The following is a 21,165-nucleotide window of genomic DNA, read 5'->3' on the forward strand; positions in this document are numbered from 1 at the left end:
TTTCTTTTTCAAGGAGGAATGTATAGAAAATGAAATGGCTGCCCCTCTGGGCACTACGGACTTCTGGTGCAGAAATTCAGAAAAGAAAAACAAGTTTACCACCTGCTGGACACTAGGAATGGAAAGATCAGACTATTTCGCTCCATTTCTGGTCCATCTCCTTTTTTTTACACATCTCATTGCATTCCAGATCCATTTCTATTTTGAGGTTTAAAAAAAAACTAAAAAGAAAATAAAACTGCACTTAGATTGCAACTTACATTATTACCAAACTCGTGGGTGGGGAACACAGGGATTCTTGGATGTTGTTGGACTCCAACTCCCATTAACCTCAAGCCAGTGTGGATAATGGTAACAGTTTATGGGAGTTGCTGGATGTTCCGTGTCAGATGTTCCGTGTCTGGCTCCAAATTTGCAGTTGCCGAGTCTAAACTCCGCCCCTTCCTCTTCTTCCAACCCTTCCACTTCCGCTCTTTCCCCCTCCTCTCACTGACCTTTTCGCGCCTTTGAGTTTTTGGGCTAGCTATTCCTGGCCTCTCCCCTTCTGTCTCTAAGAACATCTGACACGGAACATCCAGCAAAATCTGAAGGGCGGTCATAAGGTGCCCGTCTCTGACTTACGTACTACCTGATGCTTCAAGCTACTAGGAAGCTGCTCACAGTACGGATAGAATTTTCTGAAAATGTTGAGCTTGTCCTTTACAGTTCTTGCATATTGTACACATCATTATTACATGAATATTATATGCATGTACCTTGGGACAAAAGCAATGACAAACCTAGACAGCATCTTAAAAAGCAGACATCACCTTGCCAACAAAGGTCCGTATAGTTAAAGCTATGGTTTTCCCAGTAGTGATGTGTGGAAGGGAGAGCTGGACCATAAAGAAGGCTGATCACCAAAGAATTGATGCTTTTGAATTATGGTCCTGGAGGAGACTCTTGAGAGTCCCATTGACTGCAAGAAGATCAAACTTATCCATTCTTAAGGAAATCAGCCCTGAGTGCTCAATGGAAGGACAAATCCTGAAGCTGAGACTCCAATACTTTGGCCACCTCATGAGAAGAGAAGACTCCCTGGAAAAGACCTTGATGTTGGGAAAGATGGAGGGCACAAGGAATCATAGAATCATAGAGTTGGAAGAGACCACAAGGGCCATCGAGTCCAACCCCCTGCCAAGCAGGAAACACCATCAGAGCACTCCTGATATATGGTTGTCAAGCCTCTGCTTAAAGACCTCCAAAGAAGGAGACTCCACCAGGGGACGTCAGAGGACGAGATGGTTGGATAGTGTTCTCAAAGCTACCAGCATGAGTTTGACCAAACTGCAGGAGGCAGTGAAAGACAGGAGTGCCTGGCATGCTCTGGTCCATGGAGTCACGAAGAGTTGGACATGACTAAACGACAACATATGCATGTACACTCCAGGTTTCCTAAAGTAACCAGCAACATAAACAGATATGTGCAGCAATGCATATAATTGTAGAAACACCTATGTATTAGTTATGCCTCCTTGTGTTGGAGAAATATAGTACCAGATGGGGCTTGATTCTTTTACATATATTATGTGCATGATTATGGGGGATTGCATATAATTCTGCATATAATTAGTTGCTGATTTATTTATTTATTTATATTAAATGTTATCGGAAGGTTACCAGATTTTTTTCAATGAATCCGGGGACACTTTTCAACTTCAATGGATTTTGTATGGGGACTGATTTGTAAATCCGGGGGCTGTACCTGGGAAGTGGGGACGTCTGGTAACCTTATGTTTTTGCCTTCAAATAATGGGTGGTGGTGGTGGTGGGTGCATTTCAGCTTATTAGTTGTAATTGAGTTCTCATTTGGGCAACACTTCTTTTAGGCAGCAGTGTAGTGCCAAATTTAGAAGTGCTATCTTCTTGATAGTCCCAGCAATGTGCCCTCACAGCCACACCCCTTCTAAGTGAAATATACTCAGAGAACATAAGTTTATACAATCTTCCAGGATGGTACAAAATCTTATAGTTATACAATAATAATAATTAAGTGTGCAATGTGATGATCAATGCATATAACCATGTGTTGCCTTTCAGCTGCTATTTTCTGTGCATGTGCATGGGCAAATGATCTGGAGTACTCTACTATCTTCTTTCTGAGTGACTTAAGTTTTGTTTTCTTCAAAGAGCCATTGTACATAACATATGTTGGACACCCTTCTGTTGAAATGGAAGCATCTTGTGTTTTCAGTTTTCCCAAACAGCGGCTGGGAATCAAAGCCGGCAGAGAGAGATAAGGACACTGGGATGTGAGGTGGAATGTGAGAGGCAGGAGGGGCAGCCGAGTGGCATAGCTTCAGAGAACAGAGAGCAGGCAACAGATACCAATCTTAGCTCAGAGACAGAAGGGGAGGGCCAGGAATAGCTAGCCCAAAAGCTTGAAGGCGCAAGAAGGTCAGTGAGAGGAGGGGGAAAGAGCGGAAGTGGAAGGGTTTTTTCCCATGTTGGAAGAAGAGGAAGGGGCGGAGTTTAGACCCGGCAACTGCAAACTTGGAGTCAGACACGGAGTGAAGGAGCTCCGGAGTGATTTATGTGTTTGAGCAATAAACCTGAGATAATTACTGCCAGTGTCTCGCTTCTGCGGGAGAGCCAAGCCATTACAATGCTTAGCTTTGGAGCATACAAAACAACTTTCACTCTGATTGGCTCCAACCAGCACAAAGAGTGAGAAGACTTATTTCTCTGTGGCTAGAAAGCTTTCCTCTCATGCTGAAGACAAGGACCTTGCTAGATCCCTGCTGCTGAAATAGAAATGAGTCTTTGACCCCCTGCAACCCCAGACCACCATAGCCCTGCTCTTTGGTGTCCAGTCATGACTGAGAACTGCATGAATGAAGCAAGACCCCCTTAAACAGGCACCAGCATACACAACCCTGATTGGATGAACTATTGAATGTAAAACAGCTGGATATCTTTGTGTACCTGTTTCATCCTTTCTTAGGCATGGAGGCAAAATTATCCCACCTAGCATGCTGCAGCTGCCAATTGTGAGGAAAAAATACAAGTAGCTGGATGGATTTTATTTTGATTAATAATGGCCTCGATCTTATTCACAAAGCACTGGAAACCACAGAGGCTTCCATCTTTAGAAGAATAGCGAAGATGTGAGGTCAAGCTGTGCTAGACATCCTTAGCATAAAAGCCCAAGTTTACAAAGACGAAAGAAGTCATCAAACACTTTTATCATTGATTGACTTTTATTTCTTTTTGGAAGAGACTTAAAACACAATGAAAGAATTCCCAGTTAGTTTTTTAATTAAAATGTATGTGGACTTCCTTTTTCTTCCCGTACAATACTAAGTTTTTGAACCAGGACTGATATTCCAAAAAATAAGAGCATGAGAGATGCAGAATGCTGAGGGCTCCTCTGCTGCAGTTTACTTGATAATGTCTCCTAAAGGCACAGAGAAAGAGGGGAGGGGTTGCACATCAGCATTCTTTATGAGCAGGATGTGGCCAATGTACACACGGGAACATTACAAACAAGAAAATAATATTGATGACGCAGTAAAAACTGGGCTGTGAACTTTTCAGTGCTGCAGCACAAAACTAGAGGTAGAACAATAAATTGGGACATGCTCCCCATGTGCAGGCATGCTGCCTCTGATACTGTAGTTGTCATGACTAGTAGCCATTGACAGTCCTCTTATCTTCTGTGGGCCAGCCCTGATGTAAAACCATAAATCAGGGCAGGTCCAGGCTTGTCCTAGCAGAACAAAACACATTGGGGTGATTTGTGAGTGCCTGGTGATGTGAAAGGTGAATTTAGCAGAATAATAACCTCAAATTATTATTATCTTCCCAAAGCTTGAACCTACTGACTGGATAGTATGCCAAAACTCACTGAGGGAAATTTATATTTTGCACTCAGAACTAAAACTCTGCAAAGGTAATAGGAAAGAAGGCAGGTACAAGAGATTTAATAGCAAAGAAATGAGTATCCATATTTATTTTATACTTAGCAAAATAATTGTCACAAGCCTCACAGTGGTATCAGGCTTGGGTTGGCAGGATCTGACACCGAGGAGGGAGGAAACACAGGGGGAAAGGAAACCTGGGCTGGAGGAACACCCTGACTTCAGCTGACTTTTCCTCACTTACATGGAGGAGCCTTTGCCTGTGTATTTTGGACATGAGGCCGGGCAATAAACACCCTCATCTTGCATGAGCAGCACCTATTCCAAAACAAACTACCCTATATGGAAATGCCCTTAATATTCATCGTGTATCGTATTTCGGCAACCCTTTTCATAACAGAATAACCCAAAGGAACTTCTATGTGTTGGTGTACCTTCCTTAAGCATATGAGGATTTTGAAGTGAAAAGATTGCAGATTTACTTTATCATGAAAGATCTTGCATATATCTCTTAAAACTATATTTACTTACTACAAAAAGAATGATTTGTGTCTCTTACTTTCATCCCTTAATAAAGGGACTTTAAAAACAGTTTTTTGTTTTCTGCTTTGACTTGATTACATCATTTTCCCCAGCTGCTCATTCTGATAAAGCAGGAAAGCTGATGTCACTCACCAATACTCCAGCCCTTTCTCGGTGATAACCTTCTTAAGGCACCTTACATCATCTGCAATATCATCATCGAGGAGATCTGTAGAGGAGAATGATGAAGACAAGTTAACCAAGAACAAACCTGAGCCCAGATATAGATCCCAACTGAGGCCTCAAAGGCACAAGAATTGTATCTCTGGTGATAGGGGGTCATAGACATTCAGTGATTCAGAGAAAGCTCTTGGTAGGCTTATATCCTCCCAGTTTGTTTCCTCCTGGTTGACATGATAAGGCATGATGCTTCATAATAACAATGAACATAACCTCCAACATGTTGAGCACCCAAACCAGGATGTGTTTCTTCCTGGCCGTGCTCCCACGTGAGTTACATCACCTGCACGAGATCACAGAACCCAAAAGACTCATTTTTTCCAGTGCTGTGCTCTCCTGGCATGCAAAAACATGTGTGTCATGGTGCTGCAAGAGATTGTGGCCCCGAAAAAGTGCTTTTTTCAGGATGATATTGCAGCACTCAAAATGGCCGCCATGCTCGTGCGAAAAAACGGGATGTCCTGGGACACTTGCAAGGTATGAACAAATATCATAAGAATGACAAACAGATTAATATGCAGTAAGAAACCATCCTGCATGTCAACAAGCATAGGGGCCCTCTAGGGTGGTCAACAACCTTTTCCAGCCGTGGGCTGGTCCACCATCCCTCAGACCATGTGGTAGGCCAGACTATTTTTTTTGGGGGGGGGATGAACGAATTCCTATGCCCCACAAATACCCTAGAGATGCATTTTAAATAAAAGCACACATTCTACTCATGTAAAAACACACTGATTGCTGGACTGTCCACGGGCTTAGGTTGCCTACCCCTATTCTAGAGGACAATTCTCTTACTTGAAGATGTTCTCTATTTGAGGGCAGTGGCGTAGGAAGGTCAGGTGGTACCCGGTGCGGAAAATTTCTTGTCACCCCCACCCCACATTGATTTATTTTATTTTAATTTTGCCTGTAAAAATGGTTTGACTTTATTTCATATTTTCTTACAAAGGAATGTTGCTCCCTTCCAATGCCTTTTCCAACTGGCCCAGGGGGTGGGGCCCAGGCCCTCACACTCCCAGCTACAAAAGTGCAGAGTTGTTCTGCTATTGCTTTCCTGTTCCAAGTGTCTAATGTGTTTTAAAATGTCCTTAAGCAGTCAGTGGCACTTAAGTTGTTTCTTCTCCCCCCCCCCCTTTTGCTCTGTTGGGGTGGGTGGGATGGATATCTGGTTGGGGATTAATTTTCATCTGATTCCCTGGTGGCCCGCTGGAATGTGGAGTTAACTAGGGCTATCGACTGTCTGTCTCCCAAGCAGCCTCTCCGATTGCATGGAGCCCGGACAGCCCTTTGGTTTCCCCCAGAGATGAGGGCAAGGAAACAATTGCTGAGACGACTAGAGCGCCGGTGGCAGAGAACTCATTCTGAACCGGACCAGACACGGGTTAGAGCTCAACGTTGAGCGTACCAAGCGGCGATAGCCACGGCGAAGAAGACTTTCTTCACTGCCTCTATTGCATCTGCAGAAAATAGTAGCAGGAGACTCTTTCAGGTGGTCCACAATTTAACAGAACCACCTTTACCACCGGGGCCTTGTAAAGACCCCAAGATCTCCTGCAACGATTTTGAAAAGTTTTTTGCAGATAAAATCACTCATATTCGGAAGGACCTAGATACCACCGTGGGAGCAGGGCTGGGGCGGGAGAGTGCTAGAGCCCTGTCTGGTCAAGTTGCACGGAATCAATTTCAATCCGTTACCCCCGAGGATGTGGACAGGCTGCTTGGACGCGTGAAACCAACCACCTATCTCCTTGATCCTTGCCCATCCTGGCTAATAAAAGCAAGCCGGGAAGGGCTGGGCGATGGGCTCTGCAGGGTGGTGAATGCTTCCCTCTGTGAGGGAGCTTTCCCAGACCCGCTGAAAGAGGCGGTCATTAAACCGCTTCTTAAAAAAACATCTTTAGACCCAGCCAGTATGGCCAACTATCGTCCAGTCTCAAATATTCCATTCTTGGGAAGGTGATTGAGAGGGTGGATGCTGAACAACTCCAGGTACGCCTGGAGAATGCAGACCATTTGGATCCCTTCCAATCGGGGTTCAGGCTTCACCATGGGACTGAAACCGCCTTGGTCGTGCTGGTCGATGATCTCTGGTGGGCTATGGACAAAGGTGAAAGCTGTTTTCTAGTTCTGCTGGATCTCTCAGTGGCTTTTGTTACAATCGATCATAACATCCTTCTGGACCATCTAGAGGGCACTGTTATTACAGTGGTTCCACTCTTTCCTCCAGGCAGTGTCCAGAAAATGGGGGGGGATGTGTTCAGACCCCGGGGCCCTCACTTGTGGGGTGCCTCAGGGTTCTGTCCTCTCCCCCATGCTTTTTAACATCTACATGATGCCGCTGGGAGAGATCATAAGGGGGTTTGGGCTGGGTGTCCATCAATATGCGGATGATACCCAGCTCTACCTCTCTTTCAAATCAGAACCAGTGAAGGCGGTGAAGGTCCTGTGTGAGTGTCTAGAGGCGGTTGGAGGATGGATGGCGGCTAATGGATTGAGGTTGAATCCTGACAAAACAGAAGTACTGTTTTTGGGGTACAGGGGGCGGGCTGGTATGGACGACTCCCTGGTCCTGAATGGGGTAACTGTGCCTCTGAAGGACCAGGTGTGCAGCCTGGGAGTCATTTTGGACTCACAGCTGTCCATGGAGACACAGGTCAATACTGTGTCCAGGGCAGCTGTTTACCAGCTCCATCTGGTACACAGGCTGAGACCCTACCTGCCCACGGACTGTCTCACCAGAGTGTTGCAAGCGCTAGTTATGTCCTGCTTGGACTACTGCAATGCGCTCTACGTGAGGCTACCTACCTTTAAAGTTTACCCAGAAACTGCAATTAATCCAAAATGTGGCAGCTAGACTTCCGGTTGGTTGCCCGGTAATGGCAGACAGGAGCTCTTTTGGCTGAAAGAGCCCCAGCGCAGTGAAGCAAGGAGAGACCGCAAGAGCGACGCGTTCCCCTGGGGAAAACCTCAGATCGGGCATTCTGAGGACCTGGTGATCTGGTGGATGCCTTCTGGTGACTCCCCCACTCCCCGATAAGCTCGTAGGAGCCCCAAGAGCAAGTGGGGTCGGAGACGCGGCACAGCGGAAATGACTGCTTCCTTCACAGCGCGAAGCTCCGAGTCTGGGGTTCGTGAGCGGCCAATTCCTTCAAAAAAAAGGACTTAAAATTTGGAACTGTAAGTAAAGGATAAAGTTTAAATTTGATCAAGATTAGCAGGAAAAAGGGGATTTAAAAACGGAGGTCAATCCCTTTCGTTGAACTAAAGTAGAGTCGGTAAACGAGGACTGAAGCCTCAATAGTAAAAAGACTGTTTGAAAGTTTGCAAGTCAAATCTAATGCCCCCCTTCTGCAGGGGGAGCGGGGGAATTACTTTAAGTTTTAAAAACCCTGAGAGACTGTGTTTAATATAAAGAAGCTCCTTCATTCTGCTGCGGACCCCCGGGATGGAAAGGCTAGACTCCATTGTGACATCACAATGGAAGGTGAAACATTTGATTTTCGTTTCCATTGACTCTGTTATTTTGTATCCTGCTGCTGTATGGACACAGTTTAAAGTAGCTAAAAGTATCTGTTACCTCCAGGATTGTCTGTTAAATTCCAAAAGTGACTTGGAAAATTTCTTTTACAGCCTGGCTTTTAACAACAAGGAACAGGGGGGCTGCGGGCTGCCTGGGCTGGCACCTGTGGGACTGGTGGTGGGAATCTGTTTTTCTCTCTCACTCCACTAAACTGTGGGACTGAACTTGAAATTCTTGAGCGCTGACTAACCAGATAAGGGAACTGGAAGACATGGCTCTAAAAGTGCAGCCTTTGAGGAATCAGTAATGAAAATCAGAGACAATACAAATCGTAATACAGAGAGTATAGAAAAATTGAATAAAAAGTTTGAAGATTTAAGTGTTGAACTGAAAGAGGCGAAGAATGAGATTACAACACATGAGACAAGGTTGGCACAGCTTGAGACAGTTAGAGTTTCAGATTTGGAATGAATACAATATGAAAATTCAAATTCTATTGCATTTCTTCAGATGAAGGAATGGGAATCTCATCTAAGATTGAGAGGGGTCCCTCAGTTGGAAGAAGAGCCACTCAAGGAGTGTTTGACAGACCATTTTGTGGTGTGGTGGGACTTGAAAAAGGAAGAAGTTGAACTGTGGATAGAAAAAGCCTATAGGTTTGGCCCCAAAAAGGATTCAAAAATAACTTATGACTGCATAGTGGTCTTCAAGACCAAGGAACAAAGCGATATCATTTTGGGACTGCAAAAAAGTTTTAAAAATTCAGGATAAACCCATTGTCCTTTTCAAAGAGATTCCTAGACACTTCTTGAACCTGAGATCCAGTTTCACAGAATTGGCAAACATCTTGAGGAGGAAAAATATCTTCTTCAGGTGGGAATTCCCAGAGGGTCTTTCCTTCAAATTTGGAGGAAGAAAGCAAAGAATTAAGACTGTTGGAGAGAAGGACAGATTTCTGCAAAAGTACTCGGTGGAACTTGGACTGGAAAGCCTGCAGCTGCCAGGGGTAGGAGCGGTGACCCCTTAATCTAACATCATGGCTTTGAGAATTTATTCTTGGAATGTTAATGGTTTAATCTCAGAAAAGGAGACAGGTTTACTATGTTTTGGAAAAGCAGAATTTGGATGTAATTTGTTTACAGGAAACACACATTACAAGGCTACATAGAAAAATTTTATCAAATAAAAAACTCGATCAAGAATTTATTTCTTCAGATAAAGTGAAAAAAAGAGGAGTGGTTTTCTATATCAAAGAAAAATGGAACCTGTAATGGTTCTAGGGGTTGCTCGTGCGTAAATCGGCGCCACACCTGGCTGGGTTGCCTGAATGAACCCTTTCTGTCCGGACAGCCACTCGCCCTTGGCTGTCTCAATCGCTGGCAGAATCCGTCAGTGGGCGTTTCTTGAACTTCTTCCAGCAAAGAAGCTCTTTGACGCCTAGTCTCCGCCTACTCTCCCTGCGCGGAATCCGTCTGCGCAGGGAGGGTGTGGGCAGCGGAGGACCCGTGCTCTCCCTGCTGGTCCCCGGCGAGGAGTCATGGAGCCACCTCGCCGATTCCCCCATCTGCCCCCCTTCTCCACTGGTGCTACGCTGATTTCCTTCCCCAGAAGATGTGCTGCTTCTCTCCTTCCCGGGACGCTCTCCGGAATCCCTCTGGAGCCCTCCCTCTCCCTCTGGCTCTGATGGCAGTTCCCTGACAGAACCCAAAATTGATCTTTAAAGAGGAGGAGGGAAGATACATTCCAGTGGAAATTACAGCACAAGGCGAAAAATATTTGTTACTGGGAATCTATGCAGCAAATGATGGCAAATCAGAATTCTTAAAAAACTTGGAAACAAGTCTTTTGGAACAAATTAAATTTAATGGGAGATTTGAATGGAGTGGCATCTACCTTAATGGACAGAACTCAGAGGCAGAAAATATTAAATGCTGGCAGACTACCTAAAACTTTCTTTGAAATAACTGACAAATTCAACCTGTCAGACATATGGAGAGTTAGAAATCCAACTGAAAAAGACTTCACATTCTATTCAGATGCAAATTTGTCATTTTCGAGAATCGATTATTTATAGATATCCAGAGACCTGGTTCCTAAAGTATCAAAAACGGAAATTTGCCCTAAAACTTGCTCAGATCATAATGCAGTTTTTATGGAATTGAAAATGTCCTTACAGGGTTCTTTCAGATGGAGAATGAATGATTATTTGTTGAGGAGTACCCAAATTGTAAATAAAGCCCAAAAAGCCCTAAAGGACTATTTTGAACTTAATATGAACCAGCGAATGGAAGCAAGGGTTATTTGGGAAGCCAGCAAAGCAGCAATGAGAGGATTTCTCATTCAACAAAATTCAATTAGGAGAAAGATACAGAATGAGAAAAAAGATAAAATTCTGGAACAACTAAAAGATCCTTAGAGGCAACCCAAAGAATTTGCAGACACAAAAGGAAATCAAAGCCTTACAGACTCAATACTCACAAATTATTAATCAAGAAATAGAATGGAAACTAAGGAGGATGAGACAAAGGAACTTTGAATCTGCAAATAAATTTGGGAAACTTTTACCTTGGCAATTAAAAAAGAGGCAAAAACAAAGTACTATCACAATTATTGTGACAGAAGGAAAGTCTGTGGAGAACCCTGTGGCATAAGAAGATGTTTTCATAAGTATTATAAACAACTGTATAAAAAGGAAAAAGATCATGCTAAAATTGAGCAATTTATCAAAACTAATGGTTTGCAGAAGATTCCTGAGGGTAAAAAGATCCTACTAAATGGACTAATTACAAGACAGGAAGTGGAATACGCAATAAACTCAATGCAACTTGGCAAGACCCCAGGACCAGATGGTTTATCAGCAAAATACTATAAGATACTGAAAGACTGGCTTATTCAACCATTGTTAGAAGTTTGCAATAAGATTATAGGAGGGGGAAGAGCACCTGAAACCTGGAAGGAAGCTTATATTACTCTGATCCCAAAACATGATCAAGATAGATCCAATGTCAAAAATTACAGACCAATCTCCCTACTTAATGTGGATTATAAAATTTTTGCAAATATATTGGCCAACAGGCTAAAGAAGGTTATGTCTGAATATATCCATAAGGACCAGGTAGGTTTCCTACCCGGAAGACACGTGAAATATAATATTAGGAATATTGTAGATATTTTAGAAAAGTTGGAAGCAAGAAAGAACTGTAAAGCAATGTTAATGTTTATTGATACAGAGAAAGCCTTTGACAATGTATCTTGGAGTTTTATGTCACATAATTTAGAAAGTATGGGGGTTGGTCAAGAGTTTTTAAATGGTAACATGAACAAAAAGCTAAACTTATAGTAAAAAATGTGGAATCGGAAGAAATTAGAATTGAGAAGGGAACCAGGCAAGGGTGCCCACTTTCCCCTCTGCTGTTTATTTCGGTCCTTGAGGTCTTGTTAAGTATGATAAGAAAATATGAACAAATTAAAAATATTGTAGTAGGATCCAAACAGTATAAATTAAAAGCCTTCGCTGATGATTTAGTATTGACATTATAGGACCAAGACTCCAGTGCAGTAAAAGCACTGGAGATGATACAGGAGTTCGGACAGGTAGCAAGATTTAAGTTAAATAAGAGCAAAACCAAAGTACTAGAGAAAAATCTGGATAATGAGGAAAGAAAATCATTACAAGAAAAGACGGGCCTAGTCTTTGTGAAAAAAGTTAAATATCTGGGAGTTAACTTGTCGGGGGGAGATTTGAACTTATATAAAGACAACTATGAGAAATTATGGAATGAAATTGATCTGGAGATATGGTCGAATTTAAAATTGTCATTAATGGGCCGGATTTCAGTGGTCAAGATGAATGTATTGCCAAAGATGTTTTTTTCCCCCCAAGCCCTCCCAATTATTGACAATGTGAAATGTTTTAAAGAATGGCAGAAAGCTTTACCTAGATTTATCTGGCAGGGGAAAAACCCCAGAATTAAATATAAATTACTAACAGATTCCAAAGAAAGAGGGGGATTTTCCCTGCCAGATTTGAAGATCTATTTTGAAGCAGCAGCGCTTTGCTGGATTAAGGAATGGATACAACTAGAAGAAACTGATGTCTTAGACTTGGAGGGATTTGATAATGTGTTTGGATGGCATGCATATTTATGGTATATAAAGTAAAGGCCCATAATGCTTTTAAAAACCATGTAATTAGGAAACTCTATATAATGTTTGGATAAAATATAAAGATCTCTTAGAAAGGAAGACATCCAGATGGCTCTCACCAATGGAGGCAAAGGCCCAGAAAAAGTTAAATATGGAAACCAAATGGTTGAGATATTAAGACCTGCTATTGGAAGACACAATTTGATCAAATTAAAGATAAGATAAATTGGTTACATTATCACCAGATCAATGAATTGTATAATGGTTTAAAATGGTTTTGCTTCAGAAAAAACTAAATTGGAAACAGGAATTGTTGGACTCTAAAGTTAAAAATTTGTCCAAACTGTGTAATTTATTGTTGGAATGGCATACAAAGGATGAACAAGTTAAATCTGTGATGATAGACTGGGCAAGAGATGTGGGACACAACATAATGTTTGAAGACTGGGAAAGATTGTGGAAGAAAGGGGTCAGGTTCACTGCATGTACAGTGTTAAAGGAAAATATTATGAAAATGATGTATAGATGGTACTTAACCCCTGTAAAATTAGCAAAAATTTACCACAACAGTGATAATTTATGTTGGAAATGTAAAGAAAAGGAGGCTACCTTTTATCATATGTGGTGGACCTGCCCCAAGGTGAAAGACTTCTGAGAGAAGATTTATAATGAACTGAAAAAAATGTTGAAATATACATTTATTAAAAAACCAGAGACCTTTCTTCTTGGAATAACAGGTCTGGAATAGCCTAAGAAAGATGTTAAATTGTTTTTGTATGCTACATCTGCAGCAAGAATTTTGTTAGCTAAGAAGTCCCAACAGTGGAGGAATGGCAGATGAAGATGATGGGTTTTTCGGAGCTGGCAAACCTGACTAGAAGAGTCCGTGACCAGAAGAAGGAGGAGTACCAGGAGGAATGGATGAAATTCAAAGACTATTTTGTTAAATATGCTAAGATAACTTAATTGGAAAAGCTTGCAAATATTAGATAGGCTTAGGATTTAAATATGTAATGTTAGGAATTAATATGTTTAAAGCTAAAATAGAAAGAAAGATGTTAAGTGATTAAGTTAATTATATGAGAAAATTGGTTTTGGAAAACTGTTAAAATGATATACACTGAAATTCAACTAGGGGGATTCGAGGAAGTCACTTAACAATGTTACTAAGATTGGTTAAAATACGGTTGAGATTTACCGTATTTTTCGCTCTATAGGACACACCCGACCATAGGACGCACCTTGTTTTAGAGGGGGAGAAAAAGAAAAAAAAATCGCCCCCTCTCTGCTCAGTGCCCCTTCAGTGAAGCGGCAGGAGAAACGGAGCCCCTTCCATTTCTCCTCCCGCTTCGCTGAAGGGGCGCTGAGCAGCTCTCCCTCTCTGCTGAAGCCGGGAGAGTCTTGCTCTCCCGCTGCGCTCCAAAGGCTTCAGGCGGCTATCCCTGAAGCCTGGAGAGCGAGAGGGGTCGGTATGCACCGACCCCTCTTGCTTTCCAGGCTTCAGCGAAAGCAACGCGTAGCCTCCGGAGCGTGGAAGGAACGCTCCCTCTGCACTTCGGAGGCTTCACGTTGCTATCGCTGAAGCCAAGGAGCCTGCATTTGCTCCATAGGATGCACACACATTTCCCCTTAATTTTTGGAGGGGAAAACGTGCGTCCTACAGAGCGAAAAATATGGTATGTTTGTTTGTTTGTTTATTTTTTTTGGAAAATCAATATTTTGGGGGGGGGGACAACAAAATGCGGCAGCTAGACTGGTGACTGGGAGCGGGTGCCAAGATCATATAACACCGATCCTGAAAGACCTACACTGGCTCCCAGTATGTTTCCAAGCACAATTCAAAGTGTTGGTGCTGCCCTCTAAAGCCCTCAGTCCAGTATACCTGAAGGAGCCCCCATTGTTCTGCCTGGACACAGGTCCAGTGCCAAGAGCCTTCTGGCGGTTCCCTCACTGCAAGAAGTGAAGTTACAGGGAACCAGGCAGAGGGCCTTCTCGGTAGTAGCACCCGCCCTGTGGAACACCCTCCCATCAGATGTCAAAGAGATAAACAACTACCAGACATTTAGAAGACATCTGAAGGCAGCCCTGTTTAGGGAAGTTTTTAATGTGTGACACTTTAATGTATTTTTAATCTTTGTTGGAAGCCGCCCAGAGTGGCTGGGGAGACCCAGTCAGATGGGTGGGGTACAAATAATTTTATTATTATTATTATTATTATTATTATTATTATTATTATTATTATTAGGATTCTGGGCTTCTGATAACAAGTAGGCAACTGTGGACAGATCCTTAAATATACAGCTTCGATTGTGTTTTGGATGTGTGTTATTTTATTTATATTTATTGTTTATTTATTTAATAAAATTTATTTTTAAAAAACCTGCAAAGTGGTTTACCAAAACAAAAAAACACCAAAGCAGTAAAATCAAGAAAAATTAACAATCCTACTTTAATACATGCAAAACATTAAGATTAAAATTACTTCAACTTCCTAAGCATCTAGGTATGCTTGCCTAAAGAAGAATGCTTTTAGCAGTTGCCCGAAAAGAGTCTAGCAAAGGCATGTGCTTTATTGCAATAGGCGGGGAATTCCAAAGTGCAGGTGCTGCCACGCTAAACAATGCAGTACAGATATTATGTGGAACGTGTAGTAGTGCTTGAAACAACTGAAGAGGAGGTTTTATTTATTGTGATTTCACCATGCTCTGTATTATCTGAAAAGGAAAACATTTATTTAAAAAACCGGACTGCACAGCAGCAATCTACTCGCCTGTGAGTCTCATCATGATCAGTGGGACTTATTCCCAAGCCGACGGTGCATAAGATGGGCTGCTATCCTTTGCACCCCTTGCGTCCAACTTGTACCTAAAACTCTGCACAAACCTGCACCAGAGAATTGTAGGGTTCAAAGGGATCCCTGGGTGTCATCTAGGGGCAATGCAGGAATCTCAACTAGACCATCCCTGACCGATGGCCATCCGTCTCCTGTTTTCCCCCTCAGCCAGGACACACAACAACGGAGACTGAAGGTGGGGGGAAAGATAAATTTTGACAATGGGGCAGATTTGTTAGGTGCATGCAGGGCCAGCTTGAAGACTTTACACAGAGAGGAACCCCACCCGCATGTAACGTAACAGGCAGGGAGCCAGCTCAGATAGAGAGAAAGACATGGGGGGGGGGAGAACAAAAGAGTACGAAAGTCTGTCCATTTTTCCCTCTTTGCGATGGTGGCACTAGGGCTCTGGGATGCAGCCAGAGCTCTGGGACCACCCTCCCTTTTGCATGTCTTCAATGTATTGCTACCACCATTCTATAGTACTGATCCATTTTAAATTAAACACTTTCTCTAAAATTAAAATGGCAGAAGTAATCAGTAGCATACATATGAAAGGAAAGGTGAGAGAATAGTTCCTAATTGATACAAGGGAGACACAGATACACAAGCACACAGAAGTAAATAATCCAAGTGTGGCTTGATGTTATGTCATCGAGTTGTTAAGTGTTATGCTGTTAAGTGAAGCTAAATCCCCACTGACCCATGACAGAGGAAATGAGGCACATTCATTTTATGTTACACGGATAAGATTATTTTAGTACGGTAACCCCATCCTGAGAATGGAGGCTAGCACGTGAGCAATTTCTGCGAAGGTCGGTGATAAATTTCATCCTCAAAATTACTGCGTTTTCTCCAGAAGACATTTTCTCTGTATCACTGAAAGCGCTGCAGACACACACACACACACATTTTTTGTGCACAATTTGAATTACTTGGAGGCCAATCTGAGAATCTGTATACAGTGGTACCTTGGGTTAAGTACTTAGTTCGTTCCAGAGGTCCATTCTTAACCTGAAACTGTTCTTAACCTGAAGCACAACTTTAGCTAATGGGGCCTCCCGCTGCCGCCGCACCCCCGGAGCACGATTTCTGTTCTCAACCTGAAGCAAAGTTCTTAACCTGAGGTACAATTTCTGGGTTAGCGGAATCTGTAACCTGACGTGTATGTAACCTGAGGTACCACTCTAAATACTTGGTCATTAAAAATAACATAAAACAAATGCCAACACACAATGAAAACTCTGCACAAAAGCATGGTTTTATAAGCTTTGTCACCAGCCTTGGGGTGGGAATGTACAGTTTGCCTTGAGATGGGACACTGAAAGGGCTTAAAAAATAAAAAATAAAAGTCTTGTGTCTAGGAATATTTTTCTGCAAAAGCATCAGACTGGTTGTCAAAAGTGAACTTCACTAATAGACCCCATTTAAAGGAATTGGTCAATTAGCCACAGAATTGCTTTGCTGATTTTTCTTGTCTTCTTTTAATTACTGGCACACAACTGCTTTGGGGGTTGGAAGTGTGGTCAAGCACATAGCGTTCTGGAACTATTAATCAAGCTCCTTTGAGTGTATGTCAGCAAAAGCAATAAATGCAGTAATATTAGCAAAGCTTTCAAACCCTAGAGCTGAGAAGGCAGGTCTGAAAAAATCACTGAGGGCCACGTGTGTAGAAGCAAGCCACGTGGGCTAACCATTAACTAAGCATATTGCATTGATCAGATGCATCACTCAAAATAACTTCCCATCCTCCTCCGTTGTTTGCTCGCCTGACTGCATCCTACCCATGCAAGGGAGACCGGCGGGGGTGGCGGGGGGAGGAGGATCCTATCTTCCTGCCGGGGAGGCTGGGGGCAAAGAGGAGGCCAACGGCCCAGTGCCCAGGGCGCTGCTGAGCTGCTCCACTGGCGCCACACGCGGGCAAAACGGGGCAGCAGCGCCGCCACTGTCCCACGTGCTCCGCTTTCGCGGGCAGCAGAGGCTTGTCGGAGGGGGACGGGGGCGCAAAGCGGGACAGGCAGCGGCCTTGGCAGGCTTCCCCAACAGCCCAGAAAGTCGGCCTAGGTGAAGAAATTGAGTTGAAGCCAAGGGGATCCGGCCTTGCCTTGCCCTAGCCCCGCCCCCTGCCCACAAGCGATTGGCCAGCTGGGTTGGGGGCGGGGTAAAGGCAAGGCAAGGCCGAATCTACTCGGCCTCGTCTCATTTTCTTCACCTAGGCCGGGAACCCCAGCGCCTTGGAGGGTAGGTAGGGCAGTAATGGTTCTTGATAATTTCCCCCGGGCCGGCCCGCCCACCCCGTTTGAGGGCAGTTCTGATTGAAACTTCAGGGGCCATAAAAAGAGGGAGAGCCCCAGGGGCCTTGAAGGTCTCTAATCACTTCTACCACTTCAGGCTACCTTATTCAGCTATGCAGGTAAACCAGGCCTCCCTTACCAGGTAGGAAACTTGCATAATGATCACAGTTCGGGTGGCCATGTATATCCTCCCCTCTGCTTAAAGTGTCGCCTGGTCTAAGTTCAGTTTAGAGATAAACAACCCTAAGAAGCAAGAACTGAAGAGGTCTTGAAGTTGCCCATCAGGACCTGGCGTCTGCTGAGCACGAGTCACTTGATGTATTCCACACTGTGGCAATATGTTTTTCTATTTAAATAATAGTAATTTAAATTAAATGTACATTAATTAAATTAAATTTGTTTTCTTCTAATTATATGAGTAATTTCATAACAATTATATCTAAATTTGCATATATACAAATAAACTGCCATATGCAAATTTTGTGCAGACTGATAACCTTAAAAAAAAATCCTTTAGGGATGCATGGTGGGGTGCTTTTATTTTTGGAACAGGGCACTGAAGCAGAAGGTCCCTCTCAGAACCTGGCCTAGGTCTCCAACATATATGTATGTATGAAATAATAGGCTATAAAGTCTCATTACATAATTACCATTTGTTTCACAGTTCATGCTCTAACCTGCATCCTGCCCTTCTGGAAGTCTGCTTAGGTTCTCCCCCCCCCTCCCAAATTGCACCAGGCAACTTCAAACCTGCTCAGGTTATCAAGTGGGGATTGCATCAGTCTGGTGAATCATGCACCTGTTGGTTAATGTGTTCAGGACGTCCAAGCTGTCTTGGAGTATAGGCTTTAGAGTAGGAAGTGTGGAACCTGGGGCCCAGAGGCCAAATCCAGCTCTCTTTATCCTGCTTTCAAGACTTTCCTCAGGCCAAGCGCACACACACACACACACACACACACACCCCGCTTTAGCATGGCTCATCATTAATGCCTGTTTGTGCATGCTTTCTCCCTAATAGATGCACTTTTGCATAAGTTTACTGGCTGGAGTATTGCATTGCAAAATTTGGGGAAATATCCATGGCCTGTCTCTTTTTAGAAATAAGCCACTCATCTTGAGACATACAGTACATGGCACAAGCAGGAAAAAAAGGGTCACTCACAATCACAGGAAATGTTGCATTTGTTCTGTGAGGGCCGCCTCTCATTAAAGCACCATTCCTGGCCGCTCAGATGGAATAGCCCGTAGTGTGGGACACCCTCTTCTGTCTCGTAGTATTCAGTGTTGTAATTAGCTGGGAATCCAGCCATACAGACATCTGGTAGGGAAGCAAAGTATAAAAACCAGGGACTCAAGAGTGTCCTTTCTTTCCTAAAATCAGTTCTCAAACACAGAAACAGAAAAGCATTTTTAAAACTTCTCCAAAAATCCTGCTGTTTAAACACTTTCAAAACATTGACAGACCCTTTCTTGGTTTTGACATTCTGAGTTTTGAAATGCTGTTGTTTCTATTTCAGTATTCTTAAAATAGCAATGTTTCTAACAGCTTTTAACATTTTCCTAAAACATTCTGAATTATCCAGTGCTACCTTTAATCTTGGGGATGCGGGTGGCGCTGTGGGTTAAACCACAGAGCCTATGACTCCGATCATAAGGTTGGCGGTTCAAATCCCCGAGACGGGGTGAGCTCCCGTTGCTCGGTCCCTGCTCCTGGCAACCTAGCAGTTCAAAAGCATGTCAAAGTGCAAGTAGATAAATAGGTACCGCTGTGGCGGGAAGGTAAAAGGCGTTTCCGTGCTCTGGTTTGCCAGAAGCGGCTTAGTCATGCTGGCCACATGACCTGGAAGCTGTACACTGGCTGCCTTGGCCAATAAAGCAAGATGAGTGCCGCAACCCCAGAGTCAGTCACGACTGGACCTAACGGTCAGGGGTCCCTTTACCTTTAATCTTGTAACTGATGAAGTTCATGAAAATTTATTATATCATAAATGTGTCAGCCTTTAAGGTGCCACAAGACTCTTTATTTTCAATCTTGCCTGCTCTGTCAGTTCTCATTTTTCAGATATGCCACATTATTTTAAAATGGTCAAAGATAATAACAATAATACTGTAAACAAAAAACCCAAACAAATCCATATAAATTGCTACACATGTCATCTAGAAATGAGAAACCAAAGGGAGGTTGGGATCCACAACAAATTGGGTGTACATTCATCCTAACAGAGCAGCTGGACATTGTACGTCCAGCAAACAAGACTCACATTGTTTTACGTCAATACCGCGAAAGCCATCCAGCCCAAGATCTCTCAGCTTGTAAAACAATTCACAATCCTCAAACTTCCTTGTCTCGTTTGCCACCATGAGCAGGCAGAATGACAGAAGGTGAAGTGTCTTCATTGCCGCACGTCTCTCAAGTCCAGAGCCTCAGCTTTTTATGGCCCCTGCCTTTGGACTGTAGGCTGCCCAATCCATGTTAAATTGCATCATGAGTTGGTTCCTGTTAGTCCTACTTCAAGTAGCTCTTCTGAAATCATTACTTTCAGTGGCCCCCTCACAGATGTTCGTGATTCTTTTCTTTTTTTCTTTTTAATATGAGCAAATTAAAAAAAATTCTCAAAGTATGTCCAAATGAGCCAACCCTTCTCAGGCATCTGATACCTTGTGGTCACATCCCTGGAACTAAAGACAAAGCATGTTTCTCATTTACAGTCAAAATAAATTAAAACAATTCTTTAAAAAGATAGTTAAAAAGACTCTTCTTAAAAACCTAAAAATTCCCTTAAAAGAATCAAGTCTTCAAAAAAGTTATATGATCTAAGAAAGTTTAAAAGAATCCTTCCAAAAGAATTTAAAAATTATAATGTAGCACCTTAGAGACCAACTGAGTAGTTTTCGTGTGCATGCACACTTCTTCAGATACACTGAAACAGAAGTCACCAGACCCTTCTTCAGGTATACCCAGAACAAACTTAGTTGGTTTCTAAGGTGCTACTGGACATTTTTAAATTTTTTTGATTTATTTCTCTCAGTAGTTAGAGAAATAAAAGAAGCAAATCCTCTTTGCCAAAACAGCCCCTATTGGAATCAATGATTCATTCATTCACTTATTCAAGTTATATCCCACTTTGCCAACTCTATAGGGAGAGGTTGACTATGTCATTAAGTTATTATTAATTGAGATTAGGAATACACTAGGGATTAGGGGAGAAATTCAGTTCAGTTCACATTTAAAGGCAAACCTACCAAATCTGCACTTGCTGAAACAATACAGAAACTGAAACATCCATCCTTCAAAATTCGTCCTTCTCTGATTTGCAGCTTTCCAGCCAAAGAATGGGCACCAAAATTCATATACCAAGGTAAGGTGTGTCTAGAAATGCATAACTTAGTTTTTTTTAAAATGCATCATGTTAGGGCCAGTGTGGTGTAGTGGTTAAGAGTGGTAGTCTCGTAATCTGGTGAACTGGATTCGCATCTCCGCTCCTCCACTTGCAGCTGCTGGGTGACCTTGGGCCAGTTACACTTCTGTGAAGTCTCTCAGCCCCACTCACCTCACAGAGTGTTTGTTGTGGGGGAGGAAGGGAAAGGAGATTGTTAGCCGCTTTGAGACTCCTTAAAGGGAGTGAAAGGCGGGATATCAAATCCAAACTCTTCTTCTTCTCTAGGGGAAATTGGTTTGCAAAAATGTATATATTATCATGAGGGCTGTTT

General features: G+C 42.9%; 1 protein-coding gene across 1 annotated transcript; it reads right to left on the bottom strand.

The window, feature by feature from the left end:
* Positions 1-3,217: 3,217 nt before the first annotated feature.
* LOC128405021 (lysozyme C-like) lies at positions 3,218-20,656 on the bottom strand. Its single transcript, XM_053371189.1, has 4 exons — positions 19,716-20,656; positions 18,617-18,772; positions 4,575-4,650; positions 3,218-3,436 (listed from the first exon to the last, which is right to left on the bottom strand). The coding sequence occupies exons 1-4, from the start codon at positions 19,849-19,851 to the stop codon at positions 3,295-3,297; spliced, it is 510 nt and encodes a 169-aa protein (XP_053227164.1). The 5' UTR covers positions 19,852-20,656; the 3' UTR covers positions 3,218-3,294.
* Positions 20,657-21,165: the final 509 nt, after the last annotated feature.

The sequence above is a fragment of the Podarcis raffonei genome, chromosome 17 (assembly GCF_027172205.1).
Source record: "Podarcis raffonei isolate rPodRaf1 chromosome 17, rPodRaf1.pri, whole genome shotgun sequence".
Classification (NCBI taxonomy): Eukaryota; Metazoa; Chordata; class Lepidosauria; order Squamata; family Lacertidae; genus Podarcis; species Podarcis raffonei.

Coding starts and splice junctions, on each gene's coding strand:
- LOC128405021 (XM_053371189.1), bottom strand. CDS start 19,851: ATGAAGACACTTCACCTTCTGTCATTCTGCCTGCTCATGGTGGCAAAC. Junction 18,773..19,715: donor CGGTATTGACGTAAAACAAT/GTGAGTCTTGTT, acceptor CTTCCCTACCAG/ATGTCTGTATGGCTGGATTC. Junction 4,651..18,616: donor ATGCAACATTTCCTGTGATT/GTGAGTGACCCT, acceptor TCTCCTCTACAG/ATCTCCTCGATGATGATATT.